Below are 23,813 nucleotides of genomic sequence, written 5' to 3'. Positions count from 1 at the left end.
GGGGGGTCCAGGCACTGAGCTCAGGGGCCCCGGGCTGGGGGGGGGGGGGGTCCAGGCACTGAGCTCAGGGGCCCCGGGCTGGGGGGGGGGGGGTCCAGGCACTGAGCTCAGGGGCCCCGGGCTGGGGGGGGGGGGGTCCAGGCACTGAGCTCAGGGGCCCCGGGCTGGGGGGGTCACACGAGGCAGCAGCAGTGAGGGACAGGAAGACTCGCTTCCTTCCACCGCTGCCCAAGGGGCGCGTCGCTCCCCCTTCGCTCTGCTTCGGCCCAGGGCCCCACCCCGGCCTGGCTCTGGCGGCCCGCTCCCGCTGACTGCCCGGGACCAGGCCGCTCCCCGCCCCGCACGCTCTCAGGACCACCATCGAGGCACCGCCAGGCCCGGCCCGGCCCACCGGGGACGGCGTTGCCCCAGGCTCGCCCGCCTTTCCCGCTCAGCTTTGCATCCGCAGGCGCCGATTCCACCCGCCCCCAGCGTCAATACCATCGGAAAGGCGGGGGGGGGGGAGGGGAAGGGGGTTGCTGCCCTCCCTGAGCCTGTTCCCGACCGGAACCCGCCTCTGGCGCGAGGCCGTCACTTGAACAACGACGGTCCCCACCCTCGCCCCCGGCGCAGCGCCGGGTGAATAACGCGCCGAATGTGCTTTTCCCGATGGGCAGTCACGTGCGCGGCGGCGACGGCGGCGGGGAAGGGGGGCGGGGTGAGTGGGCGCAAGGGGCGCGCCCTTGGGCAGTCCCGTCCCACGCCTGCGGGCCTGTGCTGCCGCCCAGCCCAGCCCAGCCATGGCCCTGCTCAGAGGTAAGGCGCTCGCCCCTCGCTGATGTCCCCCGTCAGCAGCCCGTTAAAGTCCCAGCCTCCCTTTTGCGCCGCGTTACCGGGTGATCCCCCCCGTTTCCAGGGGCTCCTCGTTGCAGCTTCTGAGCGCTGGCGCAAATCGCTGCCAGCCCACTTGTGCCCAGGTTTCATTGAATTCATATTTTATTTCGTTTGTAATTTCAGTGGCTAAGGGGTCGTGTTTATTTTTAAGCTTGTTTTTAGGGTTTTTGGGGTTTTTTTTAATCAATTTACATTTTCACTGTCGCAGGAAATTGTGCGGGTCTGACACTAATGAGGGTTGTTGAAATTGAAAAACTTAAAAATCTTGCTTACATGGTCAACATCACTTGTCAAAATAATAAAGTAAATAGCCTTAAGTCAGACTCTCAGTTCTCAAACAGCATTTTTCTTACTTTGCCTAGCTGTAAGTTTTGATTATTATCAACGGAAATATGTTTTCCTCAGTTTGTGTGTGTATGTGGTGAAATCAACATATATCAATATTTACCAATAAAAATTTAATCCTGCCAAGGCTGGTAATATGTTTATGTATTATGGCAGTGGCTGCGAAACCGAGAACAGACAAACAACAGACAGAAAAGGGGTGGTGGGAAGCCAGGATTAAAAGATCATGAAATAAATATTTGTTTTGAAGTAAGCCTTTACTACACATGAATCTGGTTACTCCCTCTTTCTGTTTGTTGTTTATTTAAAATTACTGCCCAATACTAGCTGCATTTCAGTGGTGAGCTGAGTAATACCAGAATAAGGCACCAAATACAGAGGCCAAGAACCGAGCAGGGCCCATTCTTTCAGTTTAGTCTGCAAAGCACTTTGGGATCTTTCAAGATGAAGTGCAATCTGTAAAATGTTACTGTTTTTAAATAGAAACCTGTAATAAGTGTGTGTGTTTGCATGGTTTTATGTATATAAAATTGTATGTATGTTCTTCTAACAGCAGTAGTAGCAGTAAAAAGGGATACACAGTTTTCTTTTCACTGACATATAATAATGGATTTTTATTTGCTGCGTCTCTCTCCCCTCTCTGTGCTCTCATCTCGTATCTCTGGCTCAAAAAGTGACTTCTTCAAAGCCTGTGTTGTTTTGTCTGATTAACCGGTATTGGGTCTATTAAATACTGTGTGCGTTGGCACTCCAAGAGATTGGGCCATCATTTCACTACTGTAATTAACCTCCGGTGTCCTGGAATGCAGAAATCTCCAACAAAGTTTAAACTTCAATCTATCTGAAATCAGTATATAGCTGACTGGCTTTGTCTAGGAACTATCTAATCTAAATGCCTTGTTTTCATTACACTCTTGTTTGTTTAAAGGTTCAGGGGGAATAAACCTTTGGTTAGAAAACAGTGGACGATGAACAAGAGGGCTTTGCCTGGCTAGCCCAAAAAGGCAGTGCTCTAAGTCCGTAGTCTTGGAGCATGTTGAAAATATACTGGAAACTTTTTAAAGAGTGTGCTCTGGCTCACCAGCCTCAAGCGCTCTGACACCCCATCCCAGCTAGTCAGACAACTCTGAAAACCATGGGAGGCAGTCACATTTTGGCTCTCCATAGATTTGGGTGTATTTTTACATTACAATTGTATTTCCTCTCCATCCCTTTTAAAAAAAAAAAAAACACAACAAAACCCAGTGTGCCATATTAGCTCCAGAGCTTGAATTTATCACATTCACAGTTGTATCATTAACCATTAGTTAACCTTTGGAAGTAGATTCATTTAAGGCAAAGGTGAATTGTGCTGGCCTTATTTGTTACCACTTTGCTGTCCAGAGAAGAAAACTGGGGGAAGGGTTAAAGCATTGCTTGTCTTGCTCAGTGTGGAGACTTTGAACAACATATTTTGGTAACGTTAAGACCTCTGCATTCACTAACTCTTTGATCAGTCTCTTTGGTGCTGATGAACCCAGGACTTGGAAAAGCCCACTGACCAAAGCTGTCATTAAAGCCCTACATCATGATTCGGGGCCAGCACCGTAGTAAAAATCCCAGCATCCTTCCACTTGCCAACAACACTTTCACATCCTGACTGAACCTGTGTAATTGTTTAAGGTAAAAGTGTAATACTTTAGCATTTCTCCAACTGGGTTTCCAACCCAAAAAAAGGTTGCAAGACTATTGTGGGGGGGTAACAAGAGCGGCAGCTGGCCAGGCACCCAGCTCTGAAGGCAGTGCCACTGCCAGCAGCAGCGCAGAAGTAAGCATGGCATGGTATGGAGGGGTTGTCACTCTTTTTTAGAGAGGTCATCACAGCCTGAAATATTTTTAAAGGGGGTCCCAGCAAAAAAAGTTTGAGAACCCCTGTTTTAACACATCTGTAAATAGCAATGGATGCTCTCAGCTAAGGGTAGATTGTATATGAGATTGAGGTAAAAAACTCATTGCTTATTTACTTACATTATAAACTTTTCATGATAGGAAATGTCTTTTTCCTTATGTGTTTGTGTAGTGCTCAGTATCTTGGGGCTCTGCTCTGCTCCACGAGTAGGCTCCTAGGTTCAACCAGAGTACAAATAAGTATTATTATTATTATGGTTTAGCTTTGTGCCTGGCTTACAGCGTAACTGTAGTGCAGAATTTCAGTTGTGAAATGCTATCCTCCTCAACAAGTTATTCCTACTGAGTGGGACCAGTCTGTCGTGGGCTCTGCTGAGTCAGAACATAGTTGATGCTAGTTGATCAGTTGGCAAGAGCAAATGGGACAAATGCCCACTTTTGCCAAAAAATCAGGCCGGCCGGGACAGAGCTTAATAAAGGGACTGTCCCAGCCAAAACAGGATGTATAGTCACCCTATTAATTCAGGATCCTCATTCTCTTGTGCTGGCACAAGATTTTTCCAAGTGTTCTTATGGTTCCTTAACTTTCCATCACTTTCCATCATTTCCATTCATAACATGGGTTTGGATAAGGAGTCCTGCCATGCAAAGTTATGTATGGGGTTTTTGTTTTGTTTTTGAGAATGCTGGGTGTGGATGTCAGTAATGCATGGTCATTCTATACATTTTAGGTCAGTCTGCTGTTTTCTAGTTTCCTCTACCAGAAAATAGTAATGACTCCAGATGTTTCGTAATGGCCATGAGGGAAAGCAATAAATCAGAGTGTTTTTCTTTTTACCTCTCAACAAAAAGCATGCTCTGCCTTATGGCAACTCCCAGAAGGTCTTGCAGGCAAATCAGGGTTATCAGATGTCTAAGTCTCCAACAATGCATCCAGTCCTCATCAAGGTGGGCAAGCTTGAACTTTGGTCAGTTCAGAAGGTTCCCTTAAACTGACAGTTCTTTTACAATATCCATCAATTCAATCACAAGCATTGTGGGCTCCAAAAATATAGAAAGAGTGGGAGAAACAGAAGGCAGTTTTTCATTTCGGGGTAATAGATAACACATGTCTCTGGTAGAAGGCCTTGACATATTCATGAGGATAAATACTGGCCTAAGGAACAATCACTGTCTTTTTTCCACACTCTGACATCTTCATACATCCTCTTAAAGTTTCTTACAATACATTTAGATACCTTATGGCAAGTGTCACATCACCTTTCACCAGACAAGAAATTGAGGAAGTAGCTATGGGTAAAAGTTCATGGCTTGCTCCTAGTCACTTTTCACCTAGAAGCAGAGTGTTTGTTTTTACAACTTATCAATATATGTTCCATTTGTGATGTAGAAAATTAAAGTTAGGCTATTTCTCTTCACTGTGTGTGGGGGGTGGGGGTATGTATGAGATGCACGCACATGCAATCAGCTGAAGTTTAATATGAGTTTTTTTTTTTTCCTCAGAAACCATGAACTTTAGATGGCGGAATTACTTTTTTTTGTTTTTTAAAGTAAAAGCCTTTAAAATAAAAAAAAAAAAAAATGAGGTAATTTAAAATAATGTGCTTCTGCATAGAGTCTGCCTTTTGTGCTTCCTGGTCTAAGCAAACAATTTACTGATGGCAGTTAAAAAGAAATTTCCCCAATAGGCAGGTTATTCTATAGTTGTCCATTTGGGGCTTTCTTGTGCATTCTTCTGAAGTATCTGGTACTGACCATTGTCAGAAATAGGATATTAAACTAGATGGAGCACTGGATTGATCTGATATGAGAATTTCTGTCTGTTGCACATTCAAGCTCCCTTATTTTTCCTCTAAATCCCTCTTTAAAAAACACTTATTCATGGAATCCTTCTTAGCCTCTCCTCCTGACTCTTCATTCCACACATGCCTCCTTCTCGGAAATATTTTTCCAGGCTGTGTCTGGTGTATCTTGGATTGTAAGGTGCTCAGGTTAGGGAGGGACCATATTTTCTTTGTTTATACAGCCCCAGGTAAATTTACAGCACTGTACTAGTAATCTTACTGACCCTCTGGGTGATGTAATCCAGCGGTTCTCAACCTCTGGCCCTCAGACCTCTGGCCCCTGCACCTCCATATGAAATTTTTTAGGCATCCACAAATGAAAAAAAGTTGAGAACCACTGATGTACTCAACCTCTGCTATTTACCTGCAACATCTCTTTATTTAATGTCCATTCACCTTCCGCAGAGATTTGGTCCATATCTCAAGAAAATCAAATGAATCGTGTCCATCCTCTTCCTAATTTAAACCTATGGATTTTTCTTGTTTGTGTTCTAGGTGTGTTCATTGTTTCAGCCAAGCGAACACCTTTTGGGGCTTATGGAGGTCTGCTCAAGGACTTCACAGCCACTGACCTGACTGAATGTGCTACACGCGCTGCACTGTCTGCTGGCAAAGTCTCCCCTGAGATCATTGACAGTGTCATTGTGGGTAATGTCATGCAGGTTGGTAGGATGGAATAATTGCTGGTACCTGGTTACTTGCTGAACACCTTTCCCTAGTGCATTTCTACATATAACTGCATCTGTTGTTCAATTGGTTGCTGTTGAATGAGCCAAAAATAAATCAAAGGGCTGGAAATACAAAGTATTAATAATTAAGTGATTCCCTTTTATGTTTAAGGGGCTGACCATGCTTCCATTGACCTTGTTGGAACCAGGATAATTTAAACCGGGGAAGCCTGTCTTTCTGTGAAATGCAATCTGATTAAAAAAACAGTTTGTATTCTCGCTGAATTTCAAGCCCCTGGGTATACTGCTCTTCTTAGTAGTCCATGACTTCACCGTTAGAACTGAACAAGCATTGTTTTCTTTGGGTTTTAGTTAATTGCCATTTTGCTGGAGACCATGTAACAGGTTGGGGCTTATAATACCTGAGAACCCTAGAAATTCTCTGAAGAAATGCAAAATAAATGTAATATCTTTTAGATTGCACCAGACAAGTTAGTGGCCTGGATGGGTGGATGAAACTGAATAAACAAGTCCTTGGCCCAAAGAGCTTACTGTCTCAAGGCACAATTGCTTACAATGCAGTAGCCTGTACTCACCCACATGACTAGGTCACTAGCTTTGTTTTGGACAGGCTGACTAAGTTATTGGTGGTCACCAATCAGGATATGGTGCTTTGCCAGGAGGCGCGCTACTGAGTGTATGATTATCATCCATTAGTGGAGGGAATGAGTTACTATTAGCCCCGATACCTCACTTGAAACTTTTCAGCTGCAGTACCATTTTCAGGCTGACCTGTAGCTCTGGTGGGAAAGGGTCTCTCCTTGAAATAAGTTCAGACACCTGCCTTCAGGAGATACTTTGGGAAGAGATTTCTTGAAAGAATATAAACGCTTCCTGTGGCTTATAATTCTCGAGGAATCGTGTCCTCCAGAACTAACATTTACCTGAGGTATTGGGTATTCTATTCTGAGCTGATTGAAACAGGTGTTGTCCAAGTACATTAGCGGTTTACAAATGCTGCAATTTTTTTGCTTTCCAGAGCTCCTCAGACGCTATTTATATTGCAAGGCATGTTGGTTTGCGTGTGGGAGTTCCTATCCCGGTTCCAGCCCTTACTGTCAACAGACTCTGTGGTTCTGGTTTCCAGTCCATCGCCAATGGATGTCAGGTATAATACTTGTTCTCTGAGTATGGGCTACAATTATATATTATTCATAGCTGTTATCAAACTGCTGTAGTGAGAGAGGGGATGTGTTCTGACCCAAGTGCTGTGTGTTTGAATTAGCCAAAGAATTGCTCTCTGCTGAATACCGTGATGGTGTTCAGCTGTTATCAGTAAGTGATCTCCTGTGAGCATCCCAATAAATATATATCTTAAGGAGGAATTTAAAGGTGCACGGAGTGCCTTGGAACTAAAAATCAAATGCATTTGTTTAACTTTCCATATTTATAGGGATTTCCCATGGAGCTCTGGTGTTGCATACAACAGTTCAACCTTCTGAAGACATTTATATAATTAGTGTAAAAAAAAAAATCATTAGGGCTAGTTGAAAAGGGGATGGGGGACAAGAAAGCAGCCACTTTTACAAAATTAAAGGTACTTAAACTGCACTAAAACACCTGTGGCTGGCCCCGGTCAGCTGACGCAGGCTTACGGGGCCCAGGCTGCAGTGCTGTAAAGTTGCTGTGTAAATGTTCAGGCTTGGGGTGAAGCCCAAGCTCTAGGACCATGCGAGGTGCGGGAGGGTCCCCAGGTCTGGGCTCCAGCCCAAGCCCAAACATCTACACTGCAATTTTTAGCCTCGCAAGCCCGAGTCAGCTGCCGTGGCCAGCTGCGGCCATGCCGCAGTCTCTTATTCCAGTGTAGACATACCCTCAGATGCACTCTGTTCTCTTCGTCATGGAGCCTGATCCTGCACCGACTTGAGTCAATAGAAGCAGGTTGGGCTTCAGAAGTTTCAGAGTATTTTTAGCTCTCACGCTTTCTGCTGATGTACCCACTTGGGTAGCTGAAATAACTAGCAGTGTGGAGAACTGAGAAACTTCTGATATGTTTTTATGAAAAAATGAGTGGCTCGCCTTGTGGTGTTACCTGTTGGGTGTTGCACAGTTAACTTTTTTCTTGAAACAAGACAAGCAGTGCAATGACAATGGGGAAGTCACCTAGCATGAGTGAACTTGCTGGAACTCAGATCACTGAGGGGTAATTAATGTAAATCCCGAGACTGCTAAACAATTGCGTAGAAGTTCCCCTTCTGAGGAATATTGGGTTCAAGAGGCTCAACAGACAAAGAACTAAGAATTGTATTAAGTGGGCAGCCTACTGTAGAGGATCTTAATGGAACTGACATGAGACTAAACAAGAGGGACAGACCCTGCTGAAGGGCTTTGAAGGACTTTGAAACCTGCCAGGTCTCCATGAGGAAGGTGAGTGACACCTGGTAAGACATGCATACATATAAGCTGTTTGTTGTGTTCAAGATACATTTTCTCTGTAATGCTTTTGTTTCAAATAACTACTTTTCTGTATGAAGATTGGTTGGTCACTGGTAAATTCAGTCATAGCCCTTGTGATAGAGCAAGACAGCAAATACTGAACTCAAGCTTCTTCAGGTGATCACAGTGAGTTGAAGGAGGAAACTGCAGCTTAAATTTCCAGGCAAGAGAGAGAACATATGTTCTTTAACACGAAAGAAGTGATGGCTAGAGGCCTGAGACCTGAGTGGGAATGCTACAAAGGGGTCAAAAGTGCGGTTACCCTGGAACTGTGACAGCGGTGACTTGTATTTCTAAAATGTCTATCCTCCAAGGATCTCAAAGCACTTCACAAAAACAGTTTAATAATAGTAGCCTCCTTTTAAAGCAAGGGAAATAGAAATTAATGACTTTATGCAAGTCACAGTACGTTTAATGGAACAGCACTGGTGAATAGCACTCAGATCTCCTGACTTCTCTTCCTTTTTGTCTAGTGGTTATAAAATCTGCCTCTTCTCCAAACATTTCTAATTAGACTGATGTTCAGTGTGTGCTCTGGTAGGGATTCACATATGAAGTTCACCATAAATAAGGCTTTTTTTTAACAACAGCAGTTCACCTCCTTTCTATTCCTATAACAAAAACAGCTGATTTGGTTAACAGTTTGCATGTTGTCACAGTCAAGAAGCGGACCTTTCACTGTACCCACTATTTTTCTGCACTAGAAAAATACATTGAGGTAAGCTACCTTGATGTACATCTCTCAGGTTTTTATTGTATAGATTTCAGCTGGTAAGGTCTACCTTGGCTTCCACTATTTTAGCAGTGAAATTGTTTTACTGTTTACGCAAGACAGTTTATCTACCCTTCCTTTATCCAAGGATGAAACATTTCATATCATGATTTAATTTTGTTTGTGCAGAGTGGTGTTTGAGGAAGATAGGCGCCTTATAAAATTAAACAGTGTTTTGTGCAAGTTGAGCAATCATACAGTTAAAAAATAAATGTCTGTTTGAAAAAATTCTGCCACAAAAACAAATTCCTCAAAATTAAGATTAAGAAAATTTAAAGTTGAGGTTATAATTCTTCAAACTGATCATAACACACAGTCTTTTGGCTTTGTACTAGAAAGATACACTGAGGTTAGCTACTCTGATTGAGGTCCGTGATGTATCTTTCTAGTAGAGACACACCCAAGATATTTGTTAGTTTGAATGCAGAGAGTAAGGTTATAATTATAAGGTGAAGTCCAAATTTTCTTACTGTCTTGGAGGTTTTTACGAAGGTGTCCATTATTTACCACAATTACTTATACTTTTTTTACGAGACTTGCACAAAAATTGTTTTACCAGGTGCTTCCCTTCCCTGACAGAATGGTGCTCCACAATTTAAAATACAATCCCATAATACACTTTTTTGATGTTTGGCTAATAATAGTCTATACTGAATTAATATAAAAATAGTTTCAACTCCGTCTGCTCACTGTGTAATACAGTAGAACCTCAGAGTTACGAACACCTTGGGAATGGAAGTGGTTCGTAACTCTAAAATGTTCGTAACTTGAGCAAAACATTATGATGGTTCATTCAAAAGTTTATAACTGAACATTGACTTAATACAGCTTTGAAATTTTATTATGCAGAAGAAAAATGCTGTTTTTAACCATCTTCATTTAAATGAAACAAGCACAGAAAGTCCTTATCCTGTCAAATCTTTTTTTTTTCCCCTTTTTTTTTTTTTTTTTTTTTACTAGTTTACATTTAACACAGTACTTTACTGTATTTGCTTTTCTTGTCTCTGCTGCAGCCTGATTGCATACTTCCAGGTCCAAATGACATGCGGTTGACTGGTCAGTTTGTAACTCTGAGATTCTACTGTAGATTTCAAAATATTCCTCTTCAATTAAAAATCACTTTAGCAAAATGTTTGAGGAGGCAGTGTGTCCTAATGGTCAGAGCAAGGGACTAGGAATCTGTACTCCTTGGTTCTGTTTCTGGCTGTACCATTCACCTGCTGTATGATTTTTAGGCATGTCACCTAGGCCAAGTTTTGAAAAGCTGCCGGTGTTTTGTTACCCCACAAAAGAGTCATACGGCCTGATTTTATTTGTTTTATTTTTGTAGAAGTACTGCATGCCCACAACTCTGAAGTCAGTGGCAACTGTCAATGCTCAGCATCTCTGAAAAATTAAGTCCAGTATATTTCAGGCTAAGCACCCAAACTGAGAGGCCACTTCTGAAAACTTTGGCTTTGATCTCTCTCTCTCTCTCTCTCTCTCTCTCTCTTCACCATACCCTCCTTTCTATAAAATGGGTGTAATAGTACCTCACTGACCGGAGAATTGTGCCGTTTCATTATTCTGTAAAATTTTTGAAAATCCTTGTCAGAAAATGAATACAGGATAAGCATGAATTATTTCTTAAGTTATGCACCTAGTTTTCTAATTGGCAAGGTATGTTACTGAAGCAATTGCTGTTGTCTGTGAAAATAAAATACCCTAAAACCTACACATGATGCATCTGTATTATTTTAATAGGAAATTTGCCTTAACGAGTCAGAAGTGGTTCTTTGTGGTGGATCAGAAAATATGAGCCAGGCTCCGTACATCGTCCGAAACATTCGATTTGGAACCAAATTCGGAACAGATCTCAAGGTTGGATAATGTAATTTTTTTGTTTTAATTAGGTCTCATTCACAGAGCAGGAGAAAACACTGGATCCATAATTTTGTAACCAAAATTAATGCGGATTAGGTTCAGACTCAGGTGTTGAGGTGTTTTATCTAATGTACAACAGTTTTATCAAAACAGTCAGTCTGATCCCGCTAAGCTTTTGTTAAGACTGCCAGCTTTCTAACTATTCCAGAACTATTTTTTTAATACCTATACTGAATTAAACATCATCCATTAACTCCTAAACTTTCAGAATTCAGCTTAGTTGATACATTGCTTCAAAATACTAAACACAATTGAAAACCTTTTCTGATAGTCTTCCATTGCATTCCCACGATTCCCTCCTGGGATCCAAAAAGGACAGATGAGTTTTCCCACACTTCTCTGGTAAACAATTCATAGAGTGCAGATTAGTGCAGCCCTAAGAATTATGAGATGTGTTCCCAGAAGTCTTAATGGCACACATGAGCGACAATCACACTTAAGTGAATACAGCAAATGAAGTTCTGTTTTGTAGTGTAACTTTTCTCACTCCAGAGATGAAACTGGTGTGTAGATAACTGAAGGTAACTCTGCAGGGAAGACATATCTGCTGAGCCCAGGCTGAGTATTTGAAGGGTTGGCAGTTTACTTGAGCATATTTGATTTGGAAATTGTTGAAAGACAAACGCAGCTATTTTCCCCAAATCTCTTTTGATGGTAGAACTACACATTAAGCTTTTTGCTCAGTGACATTGTTGATTTCACCAGTTTTCTTTGTGTACATTGTCACTTCAGTTCTGCTACTGTTCTGGTAACCAATTACACAGAAATACTTTTCACATGCAGCTGCTTCAGATAAAGTTTTAAAACATAATTAGTTACCAAGATATATATATTTTTTTAAATGATAACTTGTAAAGCACGGGTGAATATCTTGTTAAAGTACTAATACTGTAATATTGATTCTGCATAAGACTTTCCCTTTAATAATGTTTCTGGCAGATGGAAGACTCTTTGTGGGCAGGCCTAACAGACCAGCACATTAATACCCCAATGGCAATTACAGCTGAAAATCTGGCTGCAAAATATAACATCTCGAGAGAGGACTGTGACCGATATGCAATGAAAACACAGCAGAGATGGAAAGCTGGTCAGTAAACTTTGAGAATTAAAAGTTAGATGGACATCATCAACTTCAAATCCAGTCAAACTATAAAGCACCAATTTAAAGTAGTTTCAGGTTGTACACCTGTCCCCAAGTTCCTCTGGCAATTTTTGTTGAATTTAACATTTTTTTCCTTTTAAAAAAAAAAACGTGCCTGAATCCTCTGTTGCTGAAGGCTAGTCTACACTAGAATCACTACAGTGGCGCAGCTGTACCGATGTAGTTACATCGCTGTAGCGCTGCTTGTTCAGATGCTCTCCCGTCGGCATAATTACTCTACCACCCTGAGTGGCAGTAGCTTTGTCAGCAGGACAGCTTCTCCCGTTGACATTGGCTGTCCACGCCGGTACTTATGTCGGCGTAACTTGCATCGCTGGGGGAGTGACTTTTCCACACACCTGAGCAATTTAAATTATACCGAAGTAAGAGCTAGTGTGTACAGGCCCTGAGTGGAAAAACCTAAACAAACAAGCGTAACTGCAATTCTCAAACACCAATGGAAGTTACTAGAGTCAAGTTCTCAAGCCTATTCTGGCAGATCCCATTGCATGATTGGGACCGAACTGACGATATACACAAAATGCTATCAAATGTCCACAGAAGACAAACGTTTTTTAATCCTGTAATCTCTTTCAATTAGTTATTTTAGGAGCTACTTGTAACACCAATAGGTCAAAGATTTCCAGGTAGAAATTATATTGTTTTCATTTATCTTAAATTGACTCCCTCCTGTTAACATTAGTTTTTCAGCAGATTTTGCATCATTACAAATGATCCTCCACCTGCTGCCAGTAAACCCATTACCTGTTTAATTAGTGTTTTCATGGAGCATAGAAGTTAAAGCACAGGACTGGCATTTAGGAAATAATTCTGATCTCTAGTCCTGGCTGTGCCACTGAGTTGCTGTACCTTGGCCAAGGCACTTATCCCCTTTGCCTCAGTTTCTCAATCTGTAAAATCAGAATTGCCCACTCTGTAGGGGGTGTTGTGAAGCTTAACTCAAAGTGCTTTATAAAGTGCTGTTAGATCCTTGTGTGGAAAGTGCTTTTAGACATGCAAAGCATCATTATCTTTCCTTAAAGTACTGTTATCTCTCCTGTGTTACCCTTTGTTTTTTGCATGATGAAAAGATAGCCTATTTGCTGGTGCTGGTACAGATATATTGCTGGTAACTGTACCAATGCTTTGCTGTAAGGAAGGAAGCCAATATTCTTTCCAGTGATTGAACCCACAAAGCCCAAGAGCTCAGTTATGTTCTGCAAATGCTCCTGTTCCACTGGGCCAGCATATTTTTTTTTAAATGGAAAACATATTTAAATGGAAAACTTTTTTTTTTTTTTTTAATGGAAAACAAGACAATAAAGTAACTACTTTCTGGAAATGATTCCCTAGTTTAAAAAATTAATTGCCATTATTCATCCAAACAAGACTTATTTTACTTTGAATATAAATGAGAGAGTGCGGTTTGAAAACACACAATGCGTCCGATGAAGTGAGCTGTAGCTCACGAAAGCTTATGCTCAAATAAATTTGTTAGTCTCTAAGGTGCCACAAGTCCTCCTTTTCTTTTTTTAGTGCAGAGAGGTTTGTCTTTGGGAAAATTATTAAAGCCCACACATGTACTGCAAATAGTGAGTGTGTTTCCCAGAGGCCATGTATATGCCAGGGGAAGAAGTTATAACTGTACGAGGAACGTGTCTGGTCTAAAATAATAATTAGGTTGTCAATTAATCTCAGATAACTCATGCAATTCAAAAAAATTAATGGTGATTAAAAAAATTAATTGCGATTAATTGCACTGTTAAACAATAGACTGCCAACTGAAATGTATTAAATATTTTTGGATGTTTTTCTACGTTTTCAAATAAATTGTTTTCAATTACAACACAAGATACAAAGTGTGCAGTGCTCACTTTATATTATTATTTTTTATTACAAATATTTGCACTGTAAAAATTATAAACAAAAGAAATCATATTTTTCAATTCACCTCATACAACTACTGTAGTGAAATCTCTTTATTGTGAAAGTGCACTTACAAATGTAGATTTTTGTTTGTTTGTTTTTGAGTGCAGTTATGTAACAATGTAAAACTTTAGAGCCTACGAGTCCACTCAGACAATCACTCAAACAAGTTTGTTTACATTTACGGGAGATAATGCTGCCCGCTTCTTATTTACAATGTCACCTGAAAGTGAGAACTGGTGTTTGCGTGGCACTGTTATAGCCCATATTGCCAGGTATTTACATGCCAGATATGCTAAACATTCATATGTCCCTTCATGCTTCAGCCACCATTCCAGAGGACATGCTTCCACGCTGATGACACTCGTTAAAAAAATAATGCATTAATTAAATTTGTGACTGATCTCCTTGGGGGAGTATTGTATGTCTCCTGCTCTGTTTTACCTCCATTCTGCTATATATTTCATTTTATAGCAGTCTCGGATGATGACCCAGCACATGTTCATTTTAAGAACACTTTCACTGCAGATTTTACAAAATGCAAAGAAGGTACCAGTGTGAAATTTCTAAACATAGCTAAAGCACTCAACCCAGGGTTTAAGAATCTGAAATGCCTTCCAAAATCTGAGAGGGACGAAGTAGGGAGCATGCTTTCAGAAGTCTTAAAAGAGCAACACTCTGATGCGGAAACTACAGAACCCGAACCACCAAAAAAGAGAATCAGCCTTCTGCTGGTGGCATCTGATTTAGATGATGAAAATGAACATACGTCGGTTTGCATTGCTTTGGATTGTTATTGAGCAGAAACCATCATCAGCATGGTTGCATGTCCCTTCATGCATCAACCAGCATTCCACAGGACATGTGAATCTTATTTACATGCCAGATGCACTAATCTTGCAACGCCAGCTACAACAGTGCCATGTTAATGCCTGTTCTCGCTTTCAGGTGACATTGTAAACAAGAAGCAGGCAGCATTATCTCCTGCAAATGTAAACAAACTTGTTTGAGAGATTGGCTGAACAAGAAGTAGGACTGAGTGGACTTGTAGGCTCTAAAGTTTGACACTGTTTTATTTTTGAATGCAGTTATTCTTTGTACATAATTCTACATTTGTAAGTTCAACTTTCATGATAAAGAGATTGCACTACATTACTTCTATTAGGTAAACGGAAAAATACTATTTCTTTTGTTTTTTACAGTGCAAATATTTGTAATAAAAATAAATATAAAGTGAGCACTATATACACTTTGTATTCTGTGTAACTGAAATCAATATATTTGAAAATGTAGAAAATATCCAAAGAGATTTGATGAAATGATATTGTGTTATAGTGTAACAGTGCAATTAATCGCATGATTAATCATGATTAATTTTTTAATTGCGCAATTAATCACAGTTAATTTTTTTAATCACTTGACAGCCCTAATAATAATAATAATTTTAGGACCTGATCTGTAAGGACTCATGCATGTGAGTAACTGAACTCATTTGAGAAATGCCCTTAAGAGAGTAAAGTTTCGCAAGATGGATAACTTTTTGCAGGATCAATAGAGTACAGAAATTTAAAAACAAAAAGTCCAAAAAATGTGTAACTCAAGTATCTGAAATATGAAAAGGATCCTCTGGATCCTTTGGATATTGAGGGCAAATCTGTCTCAGGCACGTTCTATATCCAGTCCTCATTCCAGTCTACTGGGTCTATTGATATTTCTAAATTTGTTTATAAAAGTATTTGTCTACTTAGCAGACTTGAAGCCTTTCTGTATAGGACACAAGTAAGTGATCACGTCATGTACTTTCCTTGGGAAAAATTTCTACCAATTCTCAAGGATAACTTACTGTGCCTGACCAGTCAAGTTTTGTTTTTTTTCTAGCTATAATACCATAATCCACACCAATCTTCTTTGCATAGTGGTCAAACTAGCCCTCTGTATGGTGATTTTATTTTTAATTTACTGAATGAGGTGTTAGGGACTGTATAGACATCCGCATTCCTTACCCCAGAGCCCAGCCATGGGGCGCCCCCCAGCCCAGACACCCACATCCCCTAAAGCCCAGGAATCCAGAGATAAACAGCCTGATGCTGGGTCCCAGGCTTGTACGGAGTTTCCTGTATGCTGCCTCCTTTCTTCAGGACGAACCGCAGCTGTCCAAAACCCTCCAACCCCACTTTCTCCCCCCCCCAGCCCCCTTCCGGGCAGCAAGTGTCCTGTATTTGCAAGCTGGAGAGCTGGGCTCTGTGGGGTCCAGCGGCCCCTAGTGGCAGCACCAATTCTGCAGGGAAAAATGAAATTCTATGCAGAACGTTAATTACACCAGCTGAAGATCTGGCCCAACGTGTTTCTCCCTTCTTGTCTCAGTGAACTGTGCAGCTTTCAAACTGTCTGACAAGCCATACAGATGTAGAACCAACAGCAGGACAGAATGTACATTGGAGATGTAAATGCTAGTGCATATCCACTCAATACTGTTCAAATCTAATTGTAAACTTCAGAATCACTATTTAAGCCTGAAACACTCAAATTGAAAACTGGGTGACTCTTCACTATAAAAAGAAATTAAAACTATTTGCATTCTTTTGCCCAATTTAAAAAAAAAATCAATTTAAATAGAATAAATACAGTCTCTAAATACCTACATAGACAAGTGTAAAGTTGATTCAAAATTAAAGTACACGTTTGCCTGAACTGATCAGTCATCTGCTGCTGTTTAATTATAATTCTTGTCATTTCTTTCTGCTACTCCAGCTCATGATGCCGGTTACTTCAATGCTGAGATGGCGCCAATTGAAGTGAAAACAAAGAAAGGAAAACAGACTATGGAACAGGATGAGCATCCTAAACCCCAAACCACCATAGAACAGCTGGGAAAGCTCCCTCCTGTCTTCAAGAAAGATGGGACTGTCACTGCTGGGAATGCTTCGGTGAGCTCACAGACTATAAGGAGTTAGAATTTTGATCTGAGAAGGGTTATATGTAGAGTAGGTTCTCATAGTCTTTCTTCACCGTACTTCTTGCTTGCAGAGATGCTACTGGGCTGCCAAGGGTGGCTTCTGCAAAAAATAATTCTGATTCTGGAACTCAAATTGCAGTACAAAGCTTGGGCCTGAGTGGCTTTGTCAACACCCCTACAACGAACGAGTCTTCAGTTGCCTTCTCTCTTCTAGAAACGCAATGCTGTAGAGTAGCCACTGCTGCCAGCATTATGCTGGTACCATCACCCTTAACAAGACATCCACGCTTTCTCATCTGCCTTGAATCAGTATTGCCGCAGTTTTGACTTTGCACTGATTGTGTGGAACTCTGCAGGGACTAGCTGCTGTTCTTTCCTTTATGGACAATGAGCATTTTAAATTATTTAGGAGTTATGGGCTAGATCTCTGGTTTCAGCTGAGCTGTGCTTTGTGGAGGACCCTGATCATTGGGTCATCTGTAGGCCAAACCAAGTGCTGATGGAACTTAGAACAGACTATGGGCTTAGCAGCGTGACATTAGGTACCCTGTCTTTTGGCGTAAATTTTATAGACTAGTAGATTTGTTAAGGCCAGAAGGACAACTGCGATCAGGTAGTCTGACCTCCTGCATAACACACAGCACAGATGGAAAAACATGGTACAAGTATTTGTAAAGTGTCATGCATGCTTAACAGCCCTGAAAAATTATTAAATGTTAATGATGACCCTAGTCCACATATTGACTTTTAAAGTACATGAAATAGATTTACGGGGCAGAGAATCTATTTTACTTCCTTTAAAACGCTGAAATATATAAAATCTCAATGTCTAGTATTAATTTTCAAATGCCACGAAATAAGAAAAGAATTTTAGTATTTAGAACAAACTGATCTTTAAGAATAGAATTGTGTATTAAATGTGTGTAATAAGCAATTGCCATCAGGTTTCTCTTACATGAATATCTCTGGCATAAAATGATTGTGCAATTAGTGCACTGAAAATGTTTATTTTTCTTTGTATTGCAAGGGAGTATGTGATGGAGCTGGGGCACTTGTCATAGCCAGTGAAGCGGCACTTAAAAAGCACAGCCTCACTCCACTGGCTAGAATAGTAGCCTATCATGCGTCTGGATGTGACCCCAACATCATGGGCATTGGTAAGTGGCAGTGAAGCAAATCTTTTGGTAGCATGAAAAAATAATGAAAGTATTCTTGTGTTGGGTGTTCTGTGGGGGCCTTGTGATGAGCCTGCTGGCAATGGAGGAACAGTTTATGTGAGTTGCTTATTCTAGGGGAGACTGCTGTCAAGTCTCTCCTATATCTGACTGTGGAGTGGCACTGATCTCTTTGGCGTAAAGAATGATATCTGCAGTGCTGGGCCTTGACCATTAGGGGATAGGAGGAGCTCTGTCAGAAAAGAGATTCACTCGTTAGAGCCCCATCTCATAAAACGACACGACATAAAAGTATTTCGGTATGGGAGGGAAAAACCCCAGCAAGTTCTGTTGTTCCCTACAGTACTCTCTGCCCTGCGTTTCCCAGGCTAGTGTTCAGTGACTCAAGTAAATAGAGCTTCTCCCAATTCTCCTGGGAGCCTGTTTGGCAGCTAGCTAGGACATTGCTCAAGATATTAACGTAATTTCCCATGCTTGGTTTTATCCCATTTTTCCCATTAGAGAACTAACAATTGTTTCCTTCCTTGGCACTCACTGTGTATATTACCAGGTGTGTGGTGGGATGTCCAACACTCCTACACACATATGCACTTGCAAAATTCTCGCTTAGGCCCTGATCCAAAGCCCACATCCTTCCATTGACTTCAGTGGGCTTTGAATCAGGCCCTTTATTCAGTTTATTCTCAAGGCCTGGTTTTGGTTTTTACTTTAATATTTTGTGGAAATTTATCAGTGTCTTTATTACAAAAATTAAACAATTGAAAATAGGTACAAAAATTAACTTTATTTTCTTGATAAATAATTGGGTTAATACTGGGGGACAGGTAGACATAAAAAAGCAACAAAGAGAACTGTGTGTGTTGACAATAAGAGAAGTTTTATGCTGTCGTTTATTTCACGAACTCTACGTTAACAAGGTGTACACATATACACACGCATGCACGCATGTGTGTATATATTTTCCACTACATTGCCTTATTAACAGCCTTGCATTTACACTAAGAAGTGTTTATGTTAATAAATTAGTCTACCTAATGTAGTGTATATGACTTTCTTAACATAACCAGTATCTTCATGCAGTTGGGTGATCCAAAATTCAGCTGAAAGTTGGTAAATACTGAATAATAGCTTTTGTAAAATCTGGGAATATTTTTGGTAAAAATTGGTAAAAGCCAAAAAGAAAGGGCCTTAGTTATTCTTTACTTACCTCTCTCTCCAGTCTCTTATTCATTTTTGTTGCTTTTATTAATATTCTTCTATCTTTGAGTTCCCAACATCTTTCTAGTATTGAAGTCCTCCAACTATTCTAGGGGAGGTCATCCCAGAGTTGTATAAAAAATAATCTGTCTCCTCTCTAATGTGATACTTCTTCACATTGCAAACTCCTATCCAATTTGCTTTTCACTAGTAGTCCAAATTCTCCCTTAACATTTACGTTTTTCAAGTATCTCTCTGTGTTTTGGATTAATTTCCCCCAGTGTATTCGATTAGATTAGGTTGTAGCTGAGTTTCATTAGAAGGGTGATTTTTTTTTTAAACCATCGCCCCCTGTAATATCCACCAAAAAATAATATCCACTAAACTCAAACTTCATGGCTTAGACCTGCATTTCCTGAGGAACAATTTTTCTACCACAAATGCAGTGAGGTAACTCCCAGTTTGTGACACACACAACTAGACACCTGTTCACCACAGTTCAAAAAGTCTGTCTCTATTAATATACTTTGTATATCTGGAGGGAACAAGTGGTTTGGGGGAGAAGATCGGGGCATTTGCAGCTGCCTCGTGAACCTCCTGAAGACTGCAGGAAGGGAGAACACCCCAAAAGTAGTGTTAGGCCTCGTTTGGATTGGCAAGAAGCTGGCAGGCCCCAGATTGGCTAGAGAGCTGTATGGTGTGTTGAGTAGTAGCCCGAAGGAGTGGGTGGATGTAGAGAAAGGCAGTAATGAGACTTCTTAAGCTTGTGGGATAGTGTGTTGAAGAAGTTCCCAACTAGTCACTCCTAAGGGTTCTTGTGTTTTGGAGCCCTCAAATTGCTTAATAAGACATTTGGTTAAGGTGTCACAAACCACCAAACACTTACTAGGGGCCCACAGTAGGTTGGGGAACCTGATGAGCACCCTCAGGCTCACAGGGTGGGGCTTGATGAGCCTATCCTATGTACAATATAGTTTAAATGCTTATTGTAAAATTCTTCAACTACTCACGAATGTATAATTTTGAAATAGGCCCTGTGCCTGCCATTACTGAGGCCCTGAAGAAATCAGGACTCTCCCTGAAAGACATGGATTTGGTAGAGGTAAGGAGAGCAGAGTGGACAGAAAGGTTATATCTAATTAGGAGCAGTAGTAATTAATAATCTAATGAGATGTGTTTAATCTAGAAGGTTCTCCTCCGCTGTATGATGGACTGAAAGGAAAGCCTAGAATGTGGCTGTTGCAGTGACTTCTATTGGCCATTTAACTAAGTTTCTTTCAGTTCTTCCTCTAAACTCCTGTTTTCAGGAGCTTAAAACTCCTTTATTTAAAAAAAAAAAAAATCATGTCTGTAACTTGTCTAGGAGTGACATGCTCTCTTGGGCAACAGAGACGCTAAGGTGCTGATTTTTAAATATGTCCCCTGGTCAGTGGTGACTAAAAGTGGTTACCCTCTGATAGCTGTCTACTGCTATATGGAAAACATGTTAGTGGCCCTGGTCCAAGCCTAAAAGGCAGGTATCCATATTGCTGCTGGCATTTTTATTTTTTATTTTTATGTTTAAAAGAAGCTGTGGATTGATTAGCTTTGAAGACTGAACTGTCCACTTACTCACTAGAGATTGTCACTGCGGGTCTGGTTTGCGGTCTCTTGGTGGAGTGGAAAGGGGAATCTTATACTGCTGCTTTGTCATAGACCTGTGTCCATGTTCTATTTAAAAAAATTAAAATCTTGAACTTACAATTGCAAAGAGAACCTTAAAAATGTGAATTCTGATGGAAAGTCAAGCGTCTACATTTTGATTGTGTCTGTGCTGTTTTCAGGTCAATGAGGCTTTTGCTCCTCAGTATTTGGCAGTTGAAAAAGTTTTGGGCCTAGATCCTGAAAAAACCAATGTCAACGGAGGTGCCATTGCTCTAGGTCATCCCCTGGGAGCATCAGGGTCAAGGATCACTGCTCATCTGGTTCATGAATTAAGGTGTGTATGTAGCTGAAGCTCTTGATAAAACACGCAACACTGTTTGCAAAGTTGATGCAAATACAAGGGGTTGTGGATGGACACTGTATAGCTGTAAAATCCTCTTCCTCTCCTGCCATTCAACACCCTTTTAGAATCCCTTCACTGGCTTCCCGTCTCTCACTGTATCACTTCACATCATTGTCCTTAACTTCAGGGTCCCGCAACTCCACTCTTGTTTCCTCCTACTCTCATTCCAATCATCGCTGCTCCCTTTAGGACTGATCTTAAACCCACTGAAGTCAATACAAAGACTCCCTACACTTCAGTGGGCTTTGGATTAGGCCTTTATTTCTCACTGTTTGCTCCCTGTTGACTCCCCCTCCTCCTCCACACACCACACACCTTGAAAACTCCCACTTCTTGTTCCTCCACTGCTTTCCCTCTCCTTCAAACCTGCTTCCACAAATTCTTCTGCGTTGGTCTCCTCAAGAGTGATCTTTCTGCACTCTTAACGTGAACAGTTTCCTCGTGGTTTTGAATGTCTTGAGGGCAGAGACCATGTCTTCTTATTTTTGTTCATACTTCTGCAGTACTTTATCGATATTCGGTAATAAAGCAAACTTCAGCTAATGTGCATCTAACAGAGCAATGCTGCAGTGCTTTTAGAAATTTACTGAACTATAAAATGATGTTCCATTCATGTCATTTAAACTACATTGAAACCTGAGATTTCCAATTACTTTTCTTTCGTATCCTGAACTTCAAAGAGCAACTCCATCAGACTATCCTTTAGAATGCCCCAGATCAACAGGTCTGAATCCCATTGAAGGAACATTTCACCTTCTATGCTTCTGTTTAAAATTTTACATATATATTTTTAATGTTCCAAAACACCCTCTCTTTAACTGTGCATGTGAAAACTCTTGATAGTCAAAATGCATTGGGAAACAACTAACTTCCTTTTGTAGTAAATCAGGGAGACCATTTCTGTTTTCACTGTTCCTGTTTCTGTACAGGCGTCGTGGTGGCAAATATGCAGTTGGATCAGCTTGCATTGGAGGTGGACAAGGTATTGCTCTCATCATTGAGAACACGGCCTAAGAGAAATTGGGGACTTCAGTGCCTGTTCACAACTAACTCCGACTGTTACATGCTCACCAAATAAAGGAATAATGAAAAGACAATACCTAGTACAAATACAGAGCATCGCGACCTAGCTTTATCTGGTGACCATCCTGCAAGATGAAGGAAAGGCTGCGAAGTCTGATTTCTGAACAAAATAACTTGATTGATTTTTTTGATGATGTCCTCATAATTAAACTAAAAGTAAAGCCACTATAACTTCTCTCTTCTGAAATATTTCTTCACAGTCTTTCCAGTTGAATAAAATTTGTGTCTCATTCCCCCTTAACTCTTCAGGAAATTAGGTTTGCCTGTCAAATATCCACCAAACCTGACTGAAGGTGAGAGTGCCAAAGTCATGCGAATACGGGCTTTGATTATTTTTTCAATCAGTTCTGTCGTCTAAGATAAACATCTCTGAAAATCCGTGTTCCTGCTGCATTGCCAGAAAATGTGGCTGTCTTTTTTTCTGTTTGAAGATTGTCTCTATGTAAAGCACATATTGCAGAATACTGTGTGCATTTTGTACTTGCCATATTGAAAGAACTAGGAGAAAACTGTGAAATCTCCACTGTGCCTCATAATAAAACAGTAAAAATGATACTGAATTTGTCCTATTGATTTTTATTTTTCGTCCAAGAAAGGTGCATCAGTGTAATAAGTTTAGATGACTTATTTGGCTCATAACCTTGCCAGTATCCTTCAGTGCTCAACATTCAAAAGTCCAACTGTTATCTGAGATGTTGTTTCCCATCCCTGTATTTCGAATGGGCAACTAACTGGTAACTGTTGTATAAATCTGAATCTTCAATGGCAATTGACATACCGCTGTAACTCTTTCAATAGGAGTCTGCTGCACACAACTCTGGGTTTATATACGTTACAATGGCCCACTGTTTAACTTTGTCCTGAGTCCTTTAGGGAGAGCAGGGGAGGCACCTGACTGCCTCTGTAGCAAATGCTGCTCCAGCTATAGCAGCAGGAAGTACTACAGTAGCAACACCATGACCTTTACTGTACTCTCTGTCCCCTTGCCAGAGCACCTCAGCTCCACAGCTTGTCTCTACGACTCCACTAACTGATAGGTGGGAGACTGGAAGTCATTCTTGAACCCAGGTTTGTTTTGCTTCCAGGGAAATTTGGTTTACATCGGATTTAGCTGACATTAAGGATTGTTGGATTTGGTGGATGATGTTCAAAGTGTCTGGTCTGGTCTTTATACTAACTTCAGGGGCACAGCGAGAAGTGGAAGTTTGGGTGGGCCCCAGCGTAGGGCAGATGAGCAATGACTTGTCCCTGGGACAAGTCTGGACTGAACTTCCCTACGCCTGCATGTATCGGGGGTGTCTGTTTGTCCGTCCCAGGGATGTAGCCAAGGGTGGGCCTGGGAAGGCAGCGGGGGCTGCAGGGGAATTGGGGGCAGAAAGGAGATGGGATGGGGAAGTGTCCTGGCTGGGTTGCTGTGTGTCCTGTGGTGAATCTACCGTGTTTCTGGAGTGTTGGAGACTGAAGCCCTGGCCAGGCTGCA

General features: G+C 41.1%; 1 protein-coding gene across 2 annotated transcripts; it reads left to right on the top strand.

Annotated features, from left to right (window-relative positions):
* Window positions 1–540: 540 nt before the first annotated feature.
* ACAA2 (acetyl-CoA acyltransferase 2) lies at window positions 541–22,886 on the top strand. 2 transcript variants are annotated; one of them, XM_007055152.4, is made up of 10 exons: window positions 541–795; window positions 5,445–5,611; window positions 6,657–6,785; window positions 10,629–10,745; window positions 11,748–11,895; window positions 16,627–16,802; window positions 17,859–17,988; window positions 20,235–20,305; window positions 21,027–21,181; window positions 22,180–22,886. In XM_007055152.4, the coding sequence occupies exons 1-10, from the start codon at window positions 780–782 to the stop codon at window positions 22,262–22,264; spliced, it is 1,194 nt and encodes a 397-aa protein (XP_007055214.1). In that variant the 5' UTR covers window positions 541–779; the 3' UTR covers window positions 22,265–22,886. The 2 variants fall into 2 exon arrangements, with proteins under 2 accessions (XP_007055214.1, XP_037758435.1); XM_037902507.2 differs by having other exon boundaries at window positions 753–956.
* Window positions 22,887–23,813: the final 927 nt, after the last annotated feature.

The sequence above is a fragment of the Chelonia mydas genome, chromosome 5 (assembly GCF_015237465.2).
Source record: "Chelonia mydas isolate rCheMyd1 chromosome 5, rCheMyd1.pri.v2, whole genome shotgun sequence".
NCBI classification, from domain to species: Eukaryota; Metazoa; Chordata; order Testudines; family Cheloniidae; genus Chelonia; species Chelonia mydas.
Note: the sequence above shows the minus strand (reverse complement) of the source record. Positions and strands in the feature narration are given on the sequence as shown.